The sequence below is a fragment of the Sylvia atricapilla genome, chromosome 6 (genome assembly GCF_009819655.1).
Source record: "Sylvia atricapilla isolate bSylAtr1 chromosome 6, bSylAtr1.pri, whole genome shotgun sequence".
Taxonomy (NCBI): domain Eukaryota; kingdom Metazoa; phylum Chordata; class Aves; order Passeriformes; family Sylviidae; genus Sylvia; species Sylvia atricapilla.
In genome coordinates this window covers 27,446,167-27,471,500 of record NC_089145.1, presented here as the reverse complement: position 1 = coordinate 27,471,500, position 25,334 = coordinate 27,446,167, and the positions used below count along the sequence as shown (strand labels likewise).

General features: G+C 41.6%; 1 protein-coding gene across 5 annotated transcripts in view; it reads right to left on the bottom strand.

Moving 5' to 3' along the window:
- The window catches only part of DPF3 (double PHD fingers 3), a 177,866-nt gene that overhangs the window by 77,189 nt on the left and 75,343 nt on the right, over positions 1–25,334 (bottom strand). For all 5 annotated transcript variants that reach the window (XR_010743824.1, XR_010743825.1, XM_066321310.1 and 2 more), the window contains exons 2-3: positions 8,843–9,003; positions 3,788–3,895 (exon numbers count right to left, since the gene is read on the bottom strand). Coding sequence is in view for 3 of the 5 variants with exons in the window: in XM_066321310.1 (XP_066177407.1) it covers positions 3,788–3,895; positions 8,843–8,867 (133 nt within the window). In the remaining 2 variants the exon portion in view is untranslated. The remainder of the gene's footprint in view (positions 1–3,787; positions 3,896–8,842; positions 9,004–25,334) is intronic.

Below are 25,334 nucleotides of genomic sequence, written 5' to 3'. Positions count from 1 at the left end.
CCAAGGCCTGGGAAGCCTGCCAAATGGTGGTTTGAGAGAACTGGGTTTGTTCAGACCTGAGAAGAGAAGGCTTAGAAGAGACTTTATCACTGTGTTCCAGAATTTAAAGAGTGGCTACAAAGATGGAGACATCCTTTTTACAGAGTCACATGAATAATATGAGGGCCAATGGGTTCGGGTTACTCCTGAGGAAATTCCAGTATGACACAGGAGGAAAATTTTTCACATTGAGACCAGTCAGCCATTGGAATAATCTGCCCAGGGAAGTGGTAGATACCCCAACACTGGATAGTTTTAAGATTTGGCTGGACAGGGTGTTGAGACACCTTGTCTAGACCATGCTCCAAGAAAGGTTGGACTAGATGATTTTTGAGGTCCATTTCAAGCTGGTATTTTATGAATCTATGAAATCACAGTATTGGTAATATGTCAATATATTGACCATGGCCCAGGATTTGTTTCAAGGAATGTTCATAGAAGTCTTGACTATAATGACTCAAGTAACAGCTCCTATCTATTACAACAACTCTAGGCTACACTTGGGCCATATTGCTTGGTTTTGATGATAAGAATATAACTTAGAGGTGAAAGATGAAGACAAGGCCATATGAAAGTAAATTTCAGGAATACTTAGTGAAATTCCAGAAGATCTGGTCATAATATTGGCTGTATTGTCAGTAAAGGCACTATCATAACTAAGTATTGGCAATACTTTATTTCTCCTGCATATCTACTGGATAAGCTACTGGATGGGATAGAGGATGCTTAGAAATAGCACAAACATGAACGTTGCTAGACCCTTGAACAAACCACTTTACTGGGGCAATGCATGCATGTTAACTCTGAATACCGTGGCAGAGGAAAATAGACATCTAAAGGCTGCATCAGCAATTCCTGTTTCAGTGTTCACACCTTTACAAATTGGGCTGGAACTATTCTTAAAACCAAACAGCTTCATTTTAAACTAAATAAAAGCAACAGATCAGGACAACATCTTCTATCAATAAGCAGCTCACGCCAGGAAAAACATTATAGTGCACCTTGCATTTTACAAAAAAACAGCAGACCGTTGAAGCATTATTATTTCTTCACTAGATTTTGGTATTACCAAATGTGAAACTCTCACTCACTGAGTTGTGTCATGCACTACATAAACCTGCAAAATTAGGTTATAACTATAAACCAAAAACTATAAAACTAATTAAGTTTAAAAACCTAAAATAGCAAACTATACTATTACTAAATGATTTATTATACACTCAAAGTGCTGGTAAGACAATAGTTTGATTCTAGTTGCTGGCCAGCCGATGACTACCTATGACTTTTACTTATTTAAAACAAAAAATCCTAGGTCTGTGTATCTCCTGAATTATGTTGGCATCTTCTAAATACAGGAACTTCTGAATACAACTTTTTGCTATAATAAGCCACTCTGAAAGCCCGGGAGGAGTCCAACAAGTATCCACACCTCTGGTGCCAATCCCACCAACTGCTGGAATGGCAACTTTTGAAGCAAACCTCCTCTTCTGTGTTTGTCACAGTGATTGTCTTACAAGAACTAGCTCTCTGTCATTAGCATAAAACAACTAAGGTTTAGCCCTAATTTGATGTTGTAGAAGTGCATTGCTTGAACATGCCACACAACAATTATAAACATCTATAAAAATATATCAACAATTCCACAGCTTTCTCAATAAAAATCATGTATTTGCATATTAACCAAACATAAGCACTCTCTAGCTGCTGAGAGCAGTTCTAAGGAATGAACAGAATGTCCAGACCCTAGGTGGAGTGAAACTATGGAACATATAGATTAGATTTCTTTCAAATTTATTTTATATGGCCTACAGCTGTCATCTCTGTGCTTTTTAATAGATCTTAAATTTCCACATCTTTGCCCCACACAACCATCTGATGTTTAACTGAGGACTAAAGAAGTCAGCATTAGGTAGCTTCCTAGGTTTAGCATTAGGTTTTACAACAGTATTCCCCTTCAAAACCTACAGTATTTCTTCTGTGCATGTTGAAAATAAATTATACTCTTTGTCTCAAATTCTCAAAAGCTACCTTTAAATGGAGGTCCAATGTTTTCCATAGGTTTTATACTTTCAGATCAGAGAAGGGAAAAATCCCACTTTTGGCTAGTGAGTCTATTCTTGATATGCACAGATGGAATGAAATTGTTTTGTGGTATAACTGATAACGAAAGTTAATCACTAGATAGAAATTGGTTAGAAAATAGATTTAAATGGTAGAGCAATGTAACTCGGCTTATTTGGTTGCCACTGGCAATGCAACAAAAGTAGCACTCCTGAGATGCAGAGGAGATGTTTATAGCAGGGAAAACAACACAGAGACAGACATGCTGAGGTCTCTTTATCTGATAACTTTGTAGTAATTGCCTTTCATGCCCTGTGGCATGTAGGATGCACTAATTTGGCATTCAGTGTGTACAGCAAAGAAGAGTAATGCAAACAAAAAGAGTCAAACTCTGCCCTACTGCGTTGCCTTACAAAATTACCAAGGCACAGCAGTCCTGGCATAATCACAAAGTCTAAGGTAGGCACTTCTATGAGCCAACATTATCCCCTTCCTAGAGTCCATTCTCATTTTCATCAATGTACATGACTGATTTCATCAGCTCTTTCCAAGCAGCTCTGCTGTGAGGTCTAGTTCTGTTTTCTGGCTGAGATTTTGCCCTTGGTTTGAAGCTCAACTGAGTGGTTATAGGCATTTCTTCCTCTTTTCCAACTGTCTACTGATGTCTCCTATACTGAAGGTAGGGAGTTTTCAAAAACTGTTTCTACGAGAATCAACAGGAATTCTTCCTCTGATTTTAATGGGTTTAGAACTTGTCTCTGTTGCCCTTTCCTCTCTCTACCAACTACTGCGTAGAAGCAAAGTCATCAGTATTGCTGAGCATAGCTCAGTTCCCAGGCACTTTCTTCTGTCAAACAGGTTTTTTTAATATTCTTAATTTACATTTGGGGGTTTTCTCCTGTAGTTTTTATACTGGCAGTGTCTCACCCCTTAAAAACCACATACAGCTGTGAGTATATGTGTTCCCTCCTCATAATAGCTGACCCCAGAGACAGCAAGTCTTTATTACTAACTGCAGGGAAACATGCACAACACTATGCTCTACCTGACACAGCTGCAGCTCCTCCACATCTGCTTCACAGTCACTCATTCAGCATACAGACTCATCACTTCACATAGTTTAATTGTGGAAAAGTAGCAAGGACAAGAAGAATTAAAGAATAATGGACAAAGGTACACATACAGTGAGACAGAAATACACAAATGTGGCATATGCTCACTATTTTTATTATTTGTTGTTTATAATCTGGTCATACCCCTCGTTACCAGCCCCACCAAGAAAAATCTTATTTTATACTTACTGTTTCACACACACAATGGTCTTCTTCACAAAGATTAGACAGTAGATGCCAGTGAGACTTTGTATTAATAATGCACTGAGGAAAAAGTTAGTAATACATTGATTCTTTACATCCTTATAAATTTTCTAGTAGAGGCCAGGATTCAACCCTACAGAAGGTAAATTCAGCTCCCCTTGCATTCAATACAAGTTGTTCACATTTTTGTAAGGGATGAGTTGTGTGCAGAGGGTTTGGTGGTTATGGTTACAGCAAATCAAGTAAGATGCAACAGATGCAATAAGAAATGGTTGGAAAGCAGCAAAGATAAAGTCCAAGGTCTAAATTCCAGGTTTGCATGTATGCCAGCTGCTCTGCAGCTTAGGAGAGGCAGGCAAACAAATACTTACCAGGTTTAATTTCCAGCAGCTTCAGCCTGGAATCCTCGGGGGGATGCAAACGCCTCTTTTTGCGCCAGCAACGTGCTGGGTATGTGTACAGCTGACCTGGGGCCAAGCCTGAAGATTAAAGGCAAAAAATTAATCACATTTCAGTTTGTAAACCACAAGCACTGTCTCTAGTTTCTTTGTTCTTGCCCTTCCAGCATCTCCTTGTTGGAGGGTTCAATACTGCAAATCATGAGGCAGAGCTACACACTCAAGGCATCCAGTGCTCCTGAGGCTCTTCAGCACCTCTTGGGATCAGGCCTACAGAGAATCTAGGTCTCACTTAGACACTTCACTCAGCTCACTGAAACCAGAGCTGCACATAAATAATTCGTGATTTCTTCAGGGTAAATAGAATTTCAGATTCTCCTGGGTCGCAAGGGCGATGCCTCCTCCACGGGCAGAGAAAGCCCCTTGAGAGAAAAGAGTTGAAGTTCTGACATGCAAATCTTGAGGCCCTGATGGCACAGAGCAGCTCAGGAAATTTCTGTCTTCCAAACTGGAGCAAACCAAGATCCAAGAGGTCTGACTCTGTATGTTTGGACTTTTGCATACTAAATTCTTCATTTTGACTCTTACCTCCTCATGCCAATATTCTGAATGAGGGAGGAAATACACCAATAATGTTTATATCATTGCATGTTCTCTCAAATCACATCTGGCATCACTGGCTTTTGAGCTGCGCTGGCTCTCCTGACAGACACCCTTCAGCCCATGTCCAAGCTATACTTTGCTGTCTTGCATTCAGGACACAGCAGGGCTTTGTGAGCGCATCACTGCTAGGGGCACATAAGTACACTGACAAGTGCTTCAAAGTATCCTCAACTGCCCCAAACAGTCATGACACAGAGAAATACCCAGCAAGAAAAGTTGGAGGAATTTAATTCTCTCCTCCTCTTTTCCTGCCCTCTCTGTCCACCAGTTCTGGTTTGGCTCCTCTGCCCTTCTGCAGTTGCTGTTGTCTTGAAAAGGCTACAAAGCCTGACTTCAATTCCACACTCATTGTCCTCAAAACCAAGGCAAGACCACATATGAGAGAGAACAGGAGTGATGTTGCTATATCTGAAACTGTACTGACAGTGAACAGCTGGACAGCATCAAGGGGGTGCCAGTAAAGCAGAACAGCTCAAGGGCAGGAGGATGGCCCAAGAGTTCTCTCCTCTCTTCTGAAGCAGCCAGGAGAGAATATCAGCTTGGGAACAAAAGCAACTCACCAGACCAAATGGGAATAGTGAAAAAAACAATATCCTCTTACTTGGGAGTGGGAAGGAAGACACAATAACATAATTTACCTTGAGGGAATGTGCTAATCAAATTCTGCAGGTGAGACATAAGTTCCTGGTTTTAAATATTGCAACTGTTGGGAATTCTAGTTCAGACCCCAGCACCTTCCACCTACTTCCAAGGCCTTGGAGCATCTACAGCATACTGCCTGAGCATCACTGGCCAAGTGATGGAGTATCTGCAGAGATTCTGGCTGTTTCAGAGTCTTTTGGACTTTTCATGCCCTTCTTTCACTGATGCACAGAAAGCTGGGCATTGTGCACATCCCAAGAAGGACACATTTCAGAACAGGCTGCCTAGGACCGGTTTGGAAATAAAAATGTGAATAATTACCACTTATACAGTGTTTGGACATCCTTCTTCATACCACTTTGCAAACATTAACCACTGCAAACAATTGCTATAATGATGAGGTGGATTGTGCCTGGCTCTGATGTGAGTAATTAAAGGGGTGGAGGCAAGAAGCCCCACCCTTTCTCATCACGTCCCGTGCAAGGACTTGAAGACAACACTGAAATGGCAATTGCCAGATCAAAGCAATAGGACAGAGAATCAGCCCTCCATTGCACAGGTCTCCATAGAGGAGCCATTTGAAGGAATAAGTACCACAGCTTTTGTCCCAGACAGAGAAGAGCAAATATCTACCAGTTTTGAGGGAATATCTGCTAAGAAGACTGTTCTTATATGAAAGAGCAGTTCTGGATTCAGCCAGGACAGCAAAAGCCAACTACACATGCTGAAAGCCCAATCAGAAACTTGAAAGGAAAGAGTTGGGAAAGCCTTTTCCTTAGAGGGAGGCAGGTAAATCAATAAGAAACGGATGATCTGACATCCACCTCTGCAACCCTTCAGGTAAGCTCTCTGTTGCTACTCACAGTACACCTGTTCATTAATATACTGCCATCCAATGAACTTAAAACACATACTAGATTTTCACCTTGTTCAACCTACCAATGCTACCTTCAAATCTCTACCCTGTTCCTCATCCATCTCTGTGCTGGCTCACATGAAGTGTAGGTCTTACACAAAGGAAATGCAACAAGGAAAGGGTCAGTTCTGAATGCTCTGAATGTAGCTCCTTCACAGGCAATCTTGCAGTGATTATGGAAATAATGCATATTACTGTCTTCAGCCCTCTGTGGGTTGTCTCTCTCTCTGGTACCTTATAGGGCAACCAGAGAAGGTTCCAACCATTTGCTTACAGAGGAAATAGCAGAACCTGCAGTGAGTTATGTTGTTTATCTCATTAGTGTAGGAGAGTCATAACTCAAAGCTCGTGTGAAAGGCCAGGGGAGGGAGGGGAAAAGGAGGGAGTTATGTGCAGTACTGTGTGAAATTAACCCTGAACTGTTTATTATGAGATGCAGATTTCTGACTCCTTTAACAAAGAGGACAGCAAGAACTCAGGTTAATATGCTGAGTTCCTGACTCTTCTCTGTTTTTCAGGTCTGTGTAAGTGAAAAGAGGTCCTGGAGCTTTGCCATTTGTCTTTATCTAGTTTTCCAGGTTAGAGATAGTAAATGATAGTGAGCACAGCCCACAAGACAGATACCAGGATGGCTGGCACAGAATTTTCAGAGCCCTTCAGTATGGGCTTGAGCAGATTGTGTACAGATCAAAACCAGGCATGCTAAAACTGTAGAGGGATGCCTTGACTCACCATAATACTACAAGAAATAGATTATGCAAAGACACTCAAGAGAGCACTAAATGGGCTAATAAAAATCAAAAAAGAGGAAAGCAAATATGGGGGAAGGAGGGCTGGTTCATTTCACACTGATTATTCTAATTCAAAATAACAAAGTCATCAGATTTGGTGGCCAGTGCCGATGCAGGAGGCTCCTTTCACTTGATACTCTCTGTGAAGAATGCTCCACCATTAGTCTCCAGTGCAGACCTGCAGGAGAAATGCCACCTATCCCCTTCTGCCAGACAAGCTGCTAAACAGTTCACTATCAGAAGTAAGGAAGGAAAGATTTGCAGAACAAATTTACTCAAGGTAGTCCACAAAGCTTGTGGCTGAGAAAGGCAAAGAATTAAGGCATCTTAGTTCCTGGCGTGATACTGTAACACATTTATGATGATTCCTTCTGCACATGTACAGATGCCAATGAGACCCACGCAAGACTATCTATGTCTATTTTTGTGGAAGACACTGTTGACAAAACATTACTTGTGAATACAGTGGATGTACACCTGGGTATATATATCTGACTGTGTTCAGAAAGATAAAAGTAGCAGCACTTTAGTTATAACAAGAGAGAAAGAAAGGGAAAGGGAAAGACTTATGAAGCAACCCTAGAAAAGAACAGTTAGTCCAGAAGTTTTGACACCTCCTATTTTGTGAACCACATTCAGCAGTTCTGAATTCTAGCAGTTTTGGTAGCTGAAATATTCTTTGGGTATTTTTAACACTGTAAAAGACCTGTTGTCTCCTGCGCCACAAGTGGCTGCATTATATTATAAACGGTTATGCATTATGTTTATAAACAGTTTTCTGATAGTACTGCAAGACAACCCTAGATCTACTTTTGGTATTTTAATAATAGGTGGAGCACAAGGATCTTTCCTTTTGTACATCCTAGAAAAGGGAGAAGGAAAGTTTTAGCTAAGACCCAGCTAGGCACTTTTCAGAAGAAGCAATTGCTTTCTAAGCCCTAGGAGGGTAAAGGAATATCCAATGCGTTTCTCCCACTTCATCTCCTGTAAACCGGACAATGGAAGAGATTAGAGCAGGCTTCACCTTCCCACAATTTCAGATCTAGAATTTGAGGGGGTGAAGGGTGAAGGCGGGAGGGTGTCAGTGTTGTTTAGAGAACTGGCAGGTATTTATGGAGATGTGTGCATGTCATACTTCCAGTGCTCATGTACCCCAGTTCCCTTCCTGCCTGGATCCTCTGGGCTGCACTAAAGGGGGAAAAAAAGGTAGAAATACATTCTGGTGCTGTCAAAAATCTGTTCCCTGAGCTTACTATTGGTCAAATACTGAGCTACAGCCAAATTCCCCTTGGGGTTCAGAAGGAATTCTGTCTGAGCAACATCTCCAGTCTTTGAACTGGTGACTGTCCTTTGCCTTTCAAAAAAGGATTTCTGATGGATTTAGTCTAACAAAGGAACAACTCACCAAAGTCTACAAAAATAATAGTGCTCTTTTCCCTTGAGTTTCACTGAGCTGTGGAATAGGCATTCGCCAAAGCTCCTTAAGGAAATATACCAACTTTTTTCTGTACCCAAGGGAACTGCAGCTCCAGAACTGATATCCAAGTTAACCTAACCGAAGCAGAACCAGGATTTATACGTATATTTCTGACCATTAGAACAACATTCATTCCATTAACTGGACTCTCATATATTTTACTTCAGTTTTATATCCTTCCTAATATAGTTCCTTATTTTCAGCATTCATCTAAGAAACTTCCACCTCCACCTTGGAGGTAATTCCTGCTTAGAGCAGAGCACTGAGCCTTCAGCTACCGACTGAGATTGATAGCATGAAAAGAGCTACAATGATGCAGCCTTAGAAACTACCACGTCAAGCACTTCTTTGCATAGAGAGTAATTAGCATGAGCTCTCGGCAGTTACCAAAGGAAATCCCCCGAAGGCACAGAGGTTTAGGCAGTTTCTCCTCTGTGTGGCCTGTAGCAGGTTTGAGCTCCTATTAATTAAACCCCATGAGGGCTCAGTGGCCAGCCTTCCGTACATGCACATGCATACACAGACACAGCACTACCAACCTGGTCCCCTGTGCCTCTTCTCCATCCAGATGTAGCAGTTGTTCTGAGCTACCCCAGTCTGCGAATCCAGGAAGGGAAGGCGGACGCTCCGCTCGGCACAGAGCCGAGAGTTGTAGCTGCGACAGTGCTCAATCGCTTCTTTGTAGAACTGGTCCCCGAGTCTGCCAAAAGAGACAGGGCACACAGTGAGAATGATTGTGCTGCCCCCTCCAAGAGTAGGAAAAGGGGACGTGAGGTTAGTTTGAAAACGGAGAAACAAAAAACTTTGCCTGGACAGATGCAAATGTTGGTGACACGAGACACTGATGAAGCAGATCATGCAGAAAGTGATGCCAAATTCATCAAAAGATCAGGCTGTCAGGAACCAGACACAGATCTTTTCAGTAGCAGCATGGCAACTGAATGAGCAAATGATGCAATCACCCTGGCCTATGACCCTGGGTCAGGCCCATGTACACCACAGTGAACTCATTTGATTGTTTCTCTTCCCCTGTAGTTTGTCCAGGCAAATCAGCAAACCAATCATTTCAATCCCATGTTACAGGAACTAACTGTAGTGTGTTTAAAGCAACAAGCCAGCCAAGTTTAGGAGAACTTCACTCCAGCCTTTCTGGTGTCAAAGAGCCCATAAGAGCAAAGACCAGAGTTCTCTTATTGTGTTCTTCTGACGCATGAAAACACACACCTTAATAACTAGAGCCATCTCTGCAATGGTCAGACTAGATGTTTTGTCATAAGCCTTCCAGAGTTTTCCACAATGAAGCCTGAAGTGCTAGGAGCAGCAGGCTACAGCAGCGACCAGTCAGATGCAGCATGGCAAATACTGCTTTTCTCTGGAGCCCAGTGGGAATAACAGTTCTAAAGACAATGTCACTTACTTCATAAATAACTGTTTGTTCAAAAATTCTGTAGAATCTTCATATTCCCTTAAGATAGATTTAAAAAATCTGCCTGCTGGAGATTACCAAAATCCTCCCTCCAAATTTTTCTAAACAGGGAAAAGCATCAAAGTAAAGCTACCCTGAGGACACAAAGCAGCTGTCATGCTGGAGCATTGCAAAGTAGGTGGGCCACACTGCTGAACCTCATTCTTGATCTATTGTCAAGGTGAAATTCACTCGTGACGTGAATAGCTAGGAAAGCTACCTGTTAGGGGTAAGTTCATTAGAAAACAGGAGCAGAGTGATAGATAGCATAACTTGCTCTGACTCTGATATTCATTAGTGTGCAAAAAGAGTATAGCACATACAGCAAGTGAGCCAAAGAGATGCATGCACAGAGATAAAAGGAGCTCCCTTCGCTGTTGTATTCGTTGTCTTCCCCACTATCCTCTTCCATAGGCACAACTCACATTTTCAAATTTTGCACACCTCTGAATGTCAAATCAGTGTAAATTGCTCTGTTTTACCATCTGTATCTTTTTTGTGACTCACATCTTTTAAGTGACGAGTCAGTTGTATCTTATGCTTTACACGGGAGTCAAACTCTTTTTGTCGTGGCTATACTGGACCAATATCCTATCACTGACAGGGGGCCAAAGCAGAGGCTTAGGGAAGAGCACAAATACAGCAAACACCAAGAGAGGCACCTCAAGTTCCCCTTTCTCAACTCTGATGATCAGAACTTAATTTTCCCAACTCTCGGGTTATCCAGTGATGGGGAGATCAGAACAGAGACTTCCTAAGAATTTTTGAGAGGTTTTGTGCAGCAGTGAATGTCTGCGTGGACATGGTGCCTCTCAGAGCTGTCATCCCCTGCTGACCACCAGCTCCCAGGCAGCTGGCAGTGCAGGGATATTTGGAGGGCAGCTGAAGGAGAGCTCTCTGGACTGTGCAAGCGAGTGGAGGGTAGAGTCATGGGCAGAGCGTGTGCAGCAGGATCCCTTCGGACACTGAATCCCCTGCAATGACCTCAAATGCCCTTTTCCATAAAAAGGCAAGGGGGGAAGGGAAGGGGAGCAGGGGAGAAAGGAAAAGATAAGCTGCTCTACTATACAAAGAATGTGACTAGGAAGAAATGAAATCTTATTAAAAGCTGTAATTAAAGTTGTACACTTGTGTAATCAAAGTCAGTAACAAGGAGACCCCAGTTGATCAAAGATTAACAGCTCTTTCCACAAACACTTGAGCTTCCTCAGAGCTATGTCAGATTCCTTCTATATTAAACCAGGGATATTCTCTAACTCTAAGGAGTATACTGGAAAGAAAAGCATGGCTGTATGGCAAAAAACTGTCACCAGTGCACAAGTCTTCCTTATGCCAAAAATCACTTCGGTCATTAGAATATGTACACCACAAAGCATCCATATTAACAAAAGCAATACATATCAGCAACCCAGATAGAGGATCTGACTGGACATTGCTTGAATTTTCACCTTGCTCTAAGACTGAAAATAACTACAAGTCATCAAATGTAAGATATTTGGCTTTAAATCACACTATCAACTAGAGTAAATTTCAGATTTTTTTAAGAGGGAGAAAAGAAGGTTTGAGGTCCTAATTTCAGAGAAGCAACCAAGCTAATGGGTCAAATTCACTCTTGACAAAATACTGCAGTCTAGCTGTTTCATTACATTTTTTTTCAAAAATTTTTAAATATGCATTTTTTGCCTTGAAGAAAAATAACAATTTAGAAGTATTCAGTCCTCTCCATATTTTAAGAATACTTGCCTTGGCTCCACTGCAGCAAGCATGATAAAAAAAATGTAGTTCTTAAAGTATTCACTGGAAAGATATTCAGATACTGAGGAATTGCCCTGGCCTTAATTATAAATGGATTTTTTTTAAGTGACAAATAATCAAATATAGGAAAGTAAAGAAATGGTATTTCCTTATGACACTCATATGTCAGTGGTAAACAGCTTCCCTGAAATTACTTTTGCATGGCTAGTTGTTTTGTTTTATCATTAGTCTTTATTGGAGGGATTCTCACTCTTTCCAAACTTCAGTTAGGGGTTTTTTTTAAGAATTTCAAACTTAGAGATTTTTTTAATTTTTTTTTTTTTTTTGGTGCTACATATCTAAACACAGCATGTTTTATCTTATGCAGGAAAAAACAGAAAATACATTAAAATCAGGGCAAAAAAAAAGGGAAGTACGGTCCTATTGTGTTCATCATTGTGGACTCAGGGAGGTGGGACTCAGGGAGGTGGGACATATCCCAGCCTCCTCCCAGGAGGTTTACACTGGAGCTGGAGAACAGATAAGGGTCAGAATAAGACTGGAAAGCACATAAGCTCAAATGAAACTCAGATAGATCCGTTGAGTTTGAGCAAGAGAGATACAAGAAGAGAAAAAAATGAATATTGTAAAGTGTATCATATGTCAGAAAAAAAGATTAATTATCTGTTACATGCTTCATAGTTTTCCCAAACTGTGTTGCTATGGAAGACTTCCACTTCAACTCCTGAAAAAGTATCTGTAAAAACTATGGGGAATTTCCTCATTATTTTTATGAAAAGTATGTATGAGTCAGTGCTATGCTGTGACTGACGGCAAGGGTCAATTCTTCCCTTTGGACAGGGGAATTAAAGGTCACACAGACTTGTCTAGATTGATATTGATGACACAAAATCATCAGCATATGTGCAGATTTTAAAGATGCTGGGAAAAGGAAAGTAAGGAGCGGACATCAGCAACTGCTGGACAAGGAAGGCAAATCATACTGAAGGCAGCACAACTGGAAATACAGAATACAGTTGTCAGCACACTGAAAAACACACAGCCCTTCAGTAGAGAGCCCCAAGTGAAACCCCTATCTTTGGGACACGCATGCCAGTGACACTGCTGGCATGCACACAGGCTTTGCACTTACATACCAACCCATGCACACAACAGTAACCTGGTTCTGGCTGACTGATAAAAGCTCCCAGGCTTGGAAAAGAGCAACCTATGCTATTGCGTACTCCTGCAAAGCTGCACAGGAGGGGTAAATGTTTAGTAGAGGTTAGGGACTCTACTGGTGAAAAAAAAGTAGGACTGAAACTAAACAGCAGGCTGAGAGCAGTGGAAACTCGGTGTGAAGGGGGAGGTGAGCACTCTGAGAGCACCAGCAGCCCTGTGGGTGCTGGGACAGAGGTGTGAGCTTGGTGCAATTCTGTGCAGCCTTGCAGGTAGTTTCTGCCATGAGAGCAAGCACCAGCATGGAAAATCAGACTCTGTGACTTCCTTGAGGTCACTGTTCTTTTAAGTGCTAAGAAACTGAGGTTTTCTATCATGTAATCAAGTCAGCTAATAACAAAGTCAAGGAAGAACAATTCTTCTCTTCCCTCCGTCTTTGCCTGCTAGCTCTAAATAGACCATAAGGTTTCTGAGCAGACTCCAACTTACTACTTCTCTGTATAGTACTTAGTGCCTTGACTCTGCTGTCTAGGCATGCCTTCAATGACAAGGGGAAAAAAAAAGAACAAAAAGAAACCCAAGAACTTGCCTGTCTTATAAGCCCATAAATTAGCAACAGGGACCAAGAGCCTGACTTTACTCCAGATGTTCAAGATGTTTCTGTGCTGACAAGGGATCCTGCTGGGCCCTGAAAGCAGCAGAGCAGCTCTCCACCACTACTTCACAGCCCATCCTGCAAAGTCACATATTTTTGAGTGCACTTCCACCTTTTACAACAACTAAAAAATAGGCAGAATCCAGCATGCCCCTCCTGCAGTGCCTAACACAATTCAGGTTAGTACCCAGAGAAAGTGACCACTCACTGAAGACCTATAATCAGCCATGCTCAACAATGATTACAGCTCTACATCACCCCAGGAAAACTCGTATAAGAACCATTCTTCCTTAAGCGCAGTTCTTAAATTCACCAGATACCTCTGAGTATGAATCCAGATTGTCTCAATTTCTTGAGGCCAGGCTTTTTCTAGTAATTTCCCTCTAAACCTATGCTCACTACATGACTAGGCAAGTAAAACCCTGATAGCACAGGAAGAAATGACTAGTCATGTCACAGACTTTTCCTTCTACAGCTTTCAGTGGTCCTCAGCCACAATCAAAAATGTGAGCCTTGCTTTTCTTAAGACCATGGAGTTTTCATTTACTATACATTTAGCCTCTAGTCTTACATCTTAGATCATTTGACACTGTGAGGAACAGCAAGGATAACCATAAATGACCTTTTAAATCAGAACTTGTTTTTCAGCAGCACTGTCATCCAGTGGATGACAAGTGGATGACATTCAAGCTGGATGAGATCTGAGAAGTGGTATAAGAGAACTGATGCAACCGCAATGCAACTTCAGAAGATACGTTTTACTCTCCTCTTGGAGATACTTATGAATGAATCTGGAAATAAAGCACCAGTGAGGTCTTAGGCCTTCTCACAAAGTTGAACAGAAACTAAGAAATCATGCAGGCACTACTTGAGTTATCAGTTGCTTGCAACACTGGAGACCCTCTTGGACAACTACGTGTCTGGCAAGTGTTGAGAGAACTGCACCGAGCTGGCTATACTATTCCTTTCCAGCAGGTCCCACGAGGGCCCTGACAGGCAGCTGCTCCTTCTCTCTATGACCTGTGACACGAAGAATGCCACAGGGCTCAATTCTTCAGCCACTTCTGTTTAATATCTATGCAAAACCTTCAGGGAATATGATGAAGTATCTGGGCAGCAATGCCAGCCATTACATTGATGACATGCAGCTTTATGTATCTTTTTCCCTCTCATGCTGACAAGCACTCTCCCAAACCTCACAGTGTTGAAAGCAAGGGTAGCATAGCTGGCAGAGGCTGAAGTCAGAAGAGATTGGAATGAGGCTGACTGGAAGTGGAAGCATTACAAACTATGCACTAACACTATTAATGTGGACAGTCTTATAGGCACAATCACCAAAAGGGCCTCCCTCTCCAGTCAGCATAATTCTCTTCTCCAGCTGTGCCATAGCCTTGCTCATGTGTTTCTCCCATCTGGACAGATGTACTCTGACTCTCTACCTCAGGCTAGATAAGCAACAAAGACAGAGCTAGTTGCAAAACTGTAGTATTTACCCTATCATGAAGCAAGCCAAAGAAGTCCACAGCCCCCTGCCTGTCCTCATGCCTTTTCCTGACAGACTCTGAAACACCACTGATTTTCATGAAGAGCACAGTGGACTAAGTTCAAGCTGCTTGAATATCTGCTTCTCTTTTCTATGTCCAGATGCACCTGGAAACCTGTGCTTAACAGAGTCCAGTATCACCAGGCTCCTGTAACATTTTCAGACAGCAGACCCTCAGCTCCAGAGCATCTTCCCAGAAGAGATAAAGCATTCTGCTTTGCTCATCCTCACATTATGTTGCAAGATGCTAACATAACATTCATCAAAAGATCCAAGCAAAAAAAAAAAAAATTACATATTCAAGAGTGTCAGACCACTATTGAGCATTAGACAACAAAGGGCTGGCTAGGCCCTTCCTTTGGCTGCACTCTCTGGAATTTCTAGTTTATAGGCAGTGCCTAATTGCTACAATGACGCACCCTTTGTAACTGCATAAAGGTAGGACATGGACATTCAAGAGGGATAGAGAATGAGTTTCCTGGTGTTGGGTGAAGCATAACAGACTGCTCAAAACCCTTCCACAAACTCTAATGGCAAGTCAGAAAGTGCAGGAATGTGCAGATTCAGTTTCCTCGTAGTGGTCCATTGCATCTGTCCCTGCATAACATTTTCTAATGATGTAAGGGGTGTGAACGTGAGCAAAGGCAAAACAGGATTTCCAGATGTGCTACAGAATGACTCAAATTTTCTGGGCTCTCAGTTTTTTAACATAAACTTGGCAGCTTTCTAAACACATATCTACACTCTCCAAGAGCCAGTGTCATTGAGAGAGCTCTTTCATTTCTATACACACTGAGTAATTTCACCTGATGGACAACAGGAAGACTGTGTAACTTTCCAACCCTGAGAAACAACATCAGAAAAACAATGGCTAGCAGGACTGTTTTGGTAATAGGTAGACTACACAAATCAGACCACAAAACAGTATACAAAGCAGACAGTGTTGCTGGAGCAGCAATGATCCAAGTGTAAACAAAAGACTTTCCAGGAGAGTTAACGCCTTTCATTGGAAGAACTCATGCAGACAGGTCAAAACAGACAAGCTTCTAGCACTTGATCACTGCTCTGTGGCAGGTGCAGAGACTGTATGTGGTTCAAGGGATTAGAAGCCATCGGAGAGCTGATGAAAAGCTCCTGAGTCAGCACTGGCACAGCCCAGACATTGCAGCAGTCAAGAAGATGCCCTGAGCTACAATTCTAGGTTGAATCCTAAAACAGTGTAAAAACAATGTGAGGTTTTTTAGCACCCTCCTCCAAACACTCAGCATTAGCATTCTATGTAGAAGGGCAAAGAAATCCCCTTTTGCAGGCATTTACCAGAAGACTTCCCCTGATGGGATGGAAATCCCTGGTGGCTACTTGTGGCCAGAATCAACAGGGTGCTCACTGCCTGAATCGTGGTGTGATGCTGGTTTGTAACAGAGCGGGCAGCCTCGTAGAGTGAGCTACATTCACTACTCTGGAAACAGGCTTAGGCTGTAATTTAATCCACTGTGAAACTACAGGTATCATCTCATGCAAAAAGTCTGTCTTTGAAAAAAAATGACAAAAGGTAGGCTTAACTTACAATTTGAGGAAAATTGATCTGATTAGCCCCATCACAGGTATTGTAGAAGTATGAGAGCTCTGCTGGCATTTCCATTTAAAGAAAAGAAACAGCAGCACAAGTTAATACTGCCAAGAAGAGTGTGGCACATGATGGTATCTTGCTGACAAAAATCTGGCTTCCAGGGTAAAGAGCTGCAGCCATCTTTGTGCAGGAATAAGGATTGGAACTAGAGGTGCTCCACTTCCTGCAGCTGTGCATGACCCTGCTCAGGGCCTGAAGCCACATTCCCAGTTCTCAAAGCCAAAAAAGTGGGATCATTCTGCTCACCTCACTCAGCTGCTAACATGCACAGTGGTTCTCTGAATACAAGAGGTATCTGTGTATGGTACAAGCTGATGTGTACTTATGAAATTAAGTGTTTCAGAAGATTAAGTTATCAGCCCCATTCAAATACACTGGACTGTGAACAATTATACTACAGTGAATGTGGTAATTTGTCCACATCTTCTCTTACTTTATTTTCATTTCCATGAAGAGGCATCAGCAGCAGTTTCCATGTCATACATCAGGCTACCTAAGTTGTTTCCAGACACAGACATTGCATACAATCTCTATTAGACTCAGCACAGTGACCAATTAGGTTAATCTCAGAGGCAGGCTCCTTGGGGATATCTCAGAGCATCTATTCTTTCTCAGGCCAGAGTTTCTGTTTTAAAGAGATGCAGCATCATCCAATTAAATGAACAACAGGTGTGAAAGGTAATAACCTAGACCTCTTTTGTGTCTGAAGACAGCACTCAGAATTCAGCTTGGTCCTAACCTCCCCTGAAAGGTCAAAAATTCTCTCCAATTACTAAAGGAATGAACTCACAAAAACTTCAGCAAGAGTATGAGATTGGACATGACAACATCTAAGGGATTTCTTTATATGTATTTTTAGAAAAGATTCAAGCTGCTGGGGCTTGGGGTCACCAGAATTCTGTTTGGCTTAGTGCAACAATAGTCTTATGGGCCAGATGTAGTCAAAGACAAAGTCTATCCACTCAGCTCCCATGATTCTGTTTTCCCACAGTTATCCTATCTTTTGCATTCCTGGTAAAAACCATAATCTATCACCCAAACTGGCACCAGGAAGACAGCAAACCAGACTTCTACAAATTACTCTGCTGTGACTTCCTTTGTAGCTTTAACAGTTCCCCTGCAGAACACGGGTAACACCCTACACTTACCTCAATAATAAATCGTGTGCATTACTTCAGGCACTGTCTGTACTAAAAAGATGCTCAGATCATGAACAGAAATCCTCTCCTCGCTCTAGCTGTGCCAGCTAAAAATATCACCCATTCCCTCCTACCCTGCTGCTTTTCACTGCTTGTCTCCTAGAGCTTACTGCTCCCACACCTCCTGCCAGTGGCAATATTTGCCTGAGCGCTCCCTGACTCAGTTCAAGCAAGGCCATTCGATCTGTTCGAGCAAACCCAGCTGACATTGCCCGGAAGAGCTGAAGGCAAGCTCACATAACCCTTTCTTGCCACCAGAAGTATTTCCAGTGGTACAACCAGCTTGGGTGAGTCTTCCAGCGGCACACTTCTTTGTTTGCAAAGGGGAAAATTCTGTCAGCACCATCAGTGGTGACAGCTAGGTCACTCAGCCAGCACAGCCCTCTTGGGAGACACAGCAAATGTAAATGGAAGTTGTTCCCTACCACTTCAGTTACATCATTGGCCCAAATGACATCAGCTAAGCTGACACGAGCATTCCTTTTCATGTGTCTCTAAGTATCACATCTTTCCTGAAGCTACATATCTCCACCAGAGCTCAACAGGCAGTGAGATGCCAGGAAAGACCATGGGGGTTTCGCCCCATGCTTTAAGCCATGTCAGAGTCCCAGCTGTCCGAGCTCTACAGCATGGCCCTGGTCTGAATGACATCTGTTAGCCCTCTTGGAAGGTCTCAGGCTGGGACTTCCCTTGCACCTTGTGCAGTTGTTTAGTAGACAAATATACAGTGCCATTCAATCCAGTTGGCAGAATTTAAAAGAGTTTAAAATAAACATGCAAGTAGAAGAGTAGTACAAATGTTCCTAAATGGCATGCAAGCTTCCCCACTACTATGAACTGTTATTATATTAATATTTTAGGTACTCCCTGTCCTTTGACTAGAAAGAGTTGGTAAGCTCACATTTTTCTGCTGACTTGTCTCTTTTGTAGGAACCTTGTAACTCCTGCTGCAAAGGAAATGCCACTCCAGGAAACAATCCTTTCTGCACAGGTGAAAATGATCACACAAGTAGCAAAGCAGGGATTTATATAGGTCTAACATAAATCTGCATAATTATTAGAGTTTACTTCATCTGAGGTCAGTCTTGGGGAAAAAAATCAGCTAGAGCCAATACTCTGAAGTTACTAATCTTGAATGGACAGCACTTTCAGACCCTTGGTCACGATCTTCGTGTGACAAACTGAACACATATGTAAGAAAACACTAAAATCCACTGCATCCAGTCAATAATTATCAAAACAGGAAATCATATTTTCTATTCTCTATAAAGTCATCTCATGCCTAGATAACTAAAGTTACGCTTCTTTGAGTTATTATTTCTCTTAAGTACACAGGAACAATCATTATGTTACTTGTATAAATCTACTGGCCTTGGCAGACATACAGCAGGAATATACTTGACTCATGCTACATAGGGGAATTCCCAAGATATCTGTGAATTAGATTACCTTTTCCTCACCTCCTTCCCCCAGCTCTCCCCACAAATGGAAGTAGGGCAGATTACAGTCATTCCTCTGCTGAAGTATCATTATTACTCCTCAAAAAGTAACAATAAAAATTGTAAGAGGTGAAATAGACGCATCCAACACATAATCTCACAGCTCCCCCAGCATAAAGAATGCCCTGTATTAAGAGCACACTGGAACTAACTCAAAGGTCTAGGCACAGAATCTTCTGCACCTGGAGCACATCCCATGGGAGCAGAGCAAACCATCATTGCAAATACTAACATATAACTCTGAGGAGTGATGTTTCAAACACCTGTGCCCTGGTTTCTGTAGATACTTATGCAGCACCCAAGAGGAACTCTTTAATAAAGTCAAGAAAATGAATCTGCCACAACCAGCTTTCAGAAACTCAAATGTCTGACAGTTGTTCCTGTACAAATGGACTTTCCTTGCACCTCTTTTTCTTCTGCCTTGCTTCCTGTTCTCAACACCACTTTAATTCAACTATCAGACTGAGATGGTTATTAGTGTAGAACAGTTAAATTAAATAGAAAACCTTTGTAATTCACTTAACAATTAGCAAAGCCTGCAATACTGTTTTGCTGCAATTATCACTGCAAAATAACAATCCTTTCTTCTGCTCAAATAATTTACTCTTTTGGCAAGACTGAAAGACTCCAGCTGTTTAATGCATATCCCCATCATGCTAGGGCAGACCTCAGATTCACTTTCGGCCCTGTGTGTTGACTGAGGTGTTCAAACACTTGTGATGAAACCCTGCGTGTGACCAAGCATCAGGCCCCAGTTCAGCACAGCACATTATTGAGTGTGCAAGCCCCCTTCAATTCAAAGTTAGGCAGATACCTGAATGTCTTGCTGAACAGAGATGGCAGCTGAACAGAGAGCACATGCTTCAGTGCACTTTTAGAATGAGGTCTTAGAAGCAGATACACGTGGGCAAGGCTGTTCAGGTCAGTTTATCATGTTTTCCCAGCTGGAACTAGCCAGAGCTAACACATTGGTTCCATTTTCTTTCTGTATGTAATACACTGCAGTAGTTAAAGCTGCAGGTCACAAAAGTGTAATCTAGGGATCATGAGACAGTCATTAATCAATCAACCAGTGGAAATACAAGCTGGGTAGATATCATTATCTCTACATTACAGATGAGACATGGAGAGTTTGCATAACAAAGCCATAGAGAAAGAGAAGTCACTTTTCTTATTTCCCAGTTTTGCTCCATCTTTTCCTCTGAAATTTGTTTTCTCACTCAAGATTTCCTTCCCCAACTGCCATCCAGCAATTTTCTTGGTTCAGAGACAAAGCTGACACCATGTCATGCTGAAAGCTAGTTGAAACTCTTCTATACAAAAATCCACTAAAGAAATACAAAAGCAACCTTTCTTTTTTTTTTTTTTTTTTTTTTTTCAGATAATCCTGTAAAAGCTACCTGAACACTGCAATGACAATAACAATGACAAGCAAAGACAATGACTAAACAAGAGTTTGGACATGGAACTAAACTGCATACAGAGTCTCCACTTGTCTGCACCCCACTTAGCACAGAATGGAGACAAGCATCACAGTGGTGTATAACAGGATAAAAAAAAAGATTGACAAGTAACTGAAGGAAAAGAACTGCAGGAGTCAACTGTCAGAGCAAGGAGAGGTTACAGAAAAAGAGAGAAAGAGAGGTTAGCCCATTGCCCTGGAGTAATGGCTAGCCTTTAACACGTGGCCTCTGCTCCTGTCAGTATTTCTTCTTGGACAGGTTATCTCAGGAATTTATGCTTTCCAATAATTACCTTTCAGAGGGCTCTCACTTATCTTGCAAGAGGAATCCAACAGTAACCTGACCTGCATTGCTCATACAATCACCATTCACCCCCCCTAACCTTACATCCCATCTCTCAAAGCAAAAGCAAGCAGCTCTTCCCAGACTTCCAGTACTTCATCACCAGTAGTTGATAAAATTGCTTGGTGACGTTGATAAAAAAAAAGAGTTTTAATGCTTAATGTTACATAAACATAAACGAGCTAGCAGGCAAAAGCAGTAAAATATTACCAGCAGGTTAAAATACCTTGTGTGGTAACGTTATATTATCCAGAACTCAAGATGAAGAGTTGTCTTGCACCACCATAAGAAGCATTTTTACCTGAGGGTATGTTTTATTATTTTACTGCAGCAGATCTCAGAGCCAGTCAGCATTTGCTTTAATAAATTTTGGAACTCACAAGGCCCTCTAATTAAGCTCTCTTCCTGTTACCCCTCCAATCTACCTTTCTACCACTATGTGAATTGCTTTTCTTCTTCAAACATCAATGCCAAAGAGAAGCTTTTGCTTTTGGCATTCACTCCAGAGCCATTTTAGATGAACTTGTCTATCTTTGCTAAAGTATATGTTATCACACTCAGTTTAATTATATTCCCATTCATGCTCTGATTAAGGCCCTCTCAGGTTGCCTTTTTGTGTAAGGGACTCCATTACATCCAGAACAAGCTGATGGGAACCAATTTGTTCCCATTACCACAGCAATAACAAGGAGAAGGATTCTTATTTTCTATTTTGGATTTAATGAGATATCTCTTCAGCCAGTCAGTAGTGATAAGGAAATACTTCATTATCAAGTTCTGAGACAATATCAGGCCTGAAGTAAGAAGTCATATAACATTCATCAAAGAACTCTGTCATCAGTCCAAAGCATATGGTCAGGGCACATACACCATTGTTGCAGAGTGGATTTCCCTCAATGAGTTTGCACCCACTTCGGGCAAGAACCCAGAGGAATCGCTCTTTCTTTTTCCTACACTAACTACTTGGCTACCCAACTAACTTCAGCCTGGAATAATGTCCATGCCTCACTCTGGGTGCATTGTTTTAAAGGAGTCACATATTGCATTCAGACCCATGAGAACTTTGGACAAATGCACACACTCTCCCAGCCATTCCCATACTCGCACAGAACAGGATGGCACCACAAGAAAGAATTTCATGTAGGAAGAGCATAAGAGGGAGGGCAAGAGAAAGCTGCTGTTCCCTCATTAAACTTCAATAGGTGCAAGCAACGCTGCACTACAGTTTGGATTTATGTTCCCCAATTAACAGAATTCACAGCATAAAGTTTTCTCTTTTTGTTCAGAAGGGGGAGGAAGAGGAGAAAAAAACACATTCCAACCACTTGGCACAGCAAACTTCCCCAGCTATCCTCTGGGAACAAAAAGGGAGGGGGGAAAAAAAAGGCCTGTCACCACACAATTTAAAATAACCCATCTTTGCTGGCTCCACTGTGTCTCAGGGGTAGATGCAAGTCTTAGCCCCCACCCATTAGGGCTGCAGGCCCAAAACACTTGACATTCATCAGGAGAAACAAAACAGCTCCAAGGCAATGGGAGGGGGAAGGGAAGAGTGTCTCCATGGGCAGGAGTTGAGAAGGGAAGAAAAATAAAGGATCTGCAAAAAGGTCACATGTAAGGAGGGCATGGAAATCTTCTTCCAAGGACTATCATACATAGATGAATCCTCTTCATGTAGTTGCTACTGAGCACAAAGCAGGCAGGTAAATGCCCTCTGGGGGTGATCTCCTTTGTGGTTAGCTTGGAAACTGGGATTATTTGATAGCAGCACTGTTAGCTGTATCACCTGAACAACAAAATGATGATCTCCTTTCTCTCCAAAGTGTCCCCTCTTCTCCCCAAAAAGAACCACAAGCCAAATGCATGAAATGCTAAAAAATCTAATCTTCTTTAGTGAGGGTTACAAAAGCAAAGCCCTTGAGATCGTCTTTGGAGTTTTTGTGTAACATACACTCGTCACTTGCACACTAATTTTTTCTCAGCATAAAAACTAGGAGACAGTACCATGTGACTCAATGAAACACAGGACACTTCTTGCAGAAAATGGAAAATAATCTAATGTATCACATAGCTCAGCCTCATATGACATCTGAGTTCTGAAGGAATCAGTAGCTTAATCAGAGCCTCTCCCCAACAAACAAGCAGGCTTAGCCAATATTTCAAAGAACTAGTCATTGTTCTTTACTCTGATGTAGTCAAAGACAGAAGCACAAAGATGGAAAGATGGAAAGCAACTCTTGGCAAAGCATCAACCACAGCACAGCATCGGGTACCACACCCTGCTGATCACCTCAGCCCATTCAAGCAGCAAAATTTTCAGGTTTGACTATTACTCATCTGCAGCATTGCCTGTATTTATAAATTAATCACTGCCACATGGATTCTTGGGTATAAGGCTGCCATGAATGACTTCGAGTACTTTACTTAAGAGCTATAGGAACACACATATGGGTTTTGAATACAAAGAATGCCTGGTGTTCATTTGACATTTTATGCGTTGAGATACAACTCTTCCAGGTCGTTCTTGTTCTGAGGGTAATGCAGAGCTGGGGGAATCTCATAACTTGATTTTCATGTGACTTCTTGCCAGAGAAAAGTTCAATTATAAGAAAATGATACACTTACATGAATGATAAGTTCATGGCTCTCTTTTTTCTCTTCTCCTTTTGGTCTAGCAAGCCAGAAGACTGAATTGAAGAGGGCAAGTCCAAGTACAGAGCACACTAAACTAAAACAAACCTTCAGTATGAAGCCAGCTGATAAACAGTTGGCATCTGTGTCATCAGCCAGTGGCATCTTAAATTATGTCTGCTCCTACTAAGTTGCTCCTACTCCATTTTACCCTTCATAAGTTGGGCCATCAGCTAATGATGCATCATTTGACTGGTGCATCAAAAAGTGGAGAAACAGCTGGAAATCGCTGCAGCATCTGGAAAGCATCTGTGGCAAAAATTCCTAGAGGATTTTGAGGTGATAACCAGTATGGCTATAATTTACTATAGGATGACATAGTTTTGAGATTGTTTTTAATAGCCCAAATATGACACTTTACAGAATCTTTACGCTGCATGCTTGTACTTAGGTTTGTTTGATCTCTGTTTTCTTTTAATTCTGCCTACTTAAAGGAGATAATCTTGATAAAATACTGGAGAAGAATCCCAGAACAGCTGGTGGTACAGAAGGAAGAGGACTAAGTTCTAGCAATATCCACCTTTTATAGAGTTGTTAGTGCTCCACAAACGACAGTAAAAATATAGCTTGTCTCTGCAATTATCTGCTTCCTTCAGGTTGCATGTTCTATGGTCACTTGAGGAACATGTTTATATAATATCCTGAAGGACCAAATGGCTACTGCAGTAATATCATTCCATGTGATTGCAACTGTCAGTACATTTGAATAGAGGAAAAGTACCAAAATTTTTAAGAGTAGAAGCTGAAAAAAATACAACTTGCTTTTGCGAAGCATTTAATATTGTAACAACAGGTAAATTATGACAAATAACAATTCACCTTCAGTCTGGGTTCAAGGCCTGAATCTGAACTTCAGAAATATCATTTCCCCATGCCATTGTGCATTTGGTTGCCATTAAAGCTTGCATAGACTGAGAACTCCGTTTTGATTTCTCCTAGATTTACACTTACTTTACTAAGGTAAAAAGCTGCACAAGATGGAAGAAGAATGAGGCCACAGCATTGGTGTTGGTATTTGCCTATGTACTGAGGGATTTGTTCAAAGACTGTGAGGTTGAAAAGACAGGTATCAAATCAAATCAGTCCAGTGGGGAAACTTTTAATCATGGCTCCCACTGAACAAAACAGCAATACCATTGGGAATGACACATTTGAATAAGTAAGGAAAGATGGCAAGAAAAGACTGAAAAGGGAGCAGTAAATGGAACAGCACACAGCAGGGACTGTGTGTCTTTGAACAACAAAGGACTGGAAATTACAAACTGAGAAATGGAGCCCAGTCTCTATCAACCCCACAAAATAATGTACAAGGCATTTAGCACACAAAGGTTCACAAAACCAGGGTACAAATTCCCAGTATTCTAAAAATACTTAAGATCTATAGTAAAAAAATAAATAAATTACCAGAACCCTCAAGTGCTATAACCTGCATAAGAAAGATAAAACTGGCATCACCAGTGTTCTAGGGCATGCAAAATACCAAGGAATTTGTGAGGCAAATGTGCTTAGATCATGTCAGGAGATGATCCACATCTCATGCTACAGAGAAGAGCCAAAGAAGGAGACCAAGAAGACAGTAGATGACAAAGTATCCCTAGGACTGTGGTCTCTGTGGTCTTCTTCTATCCATA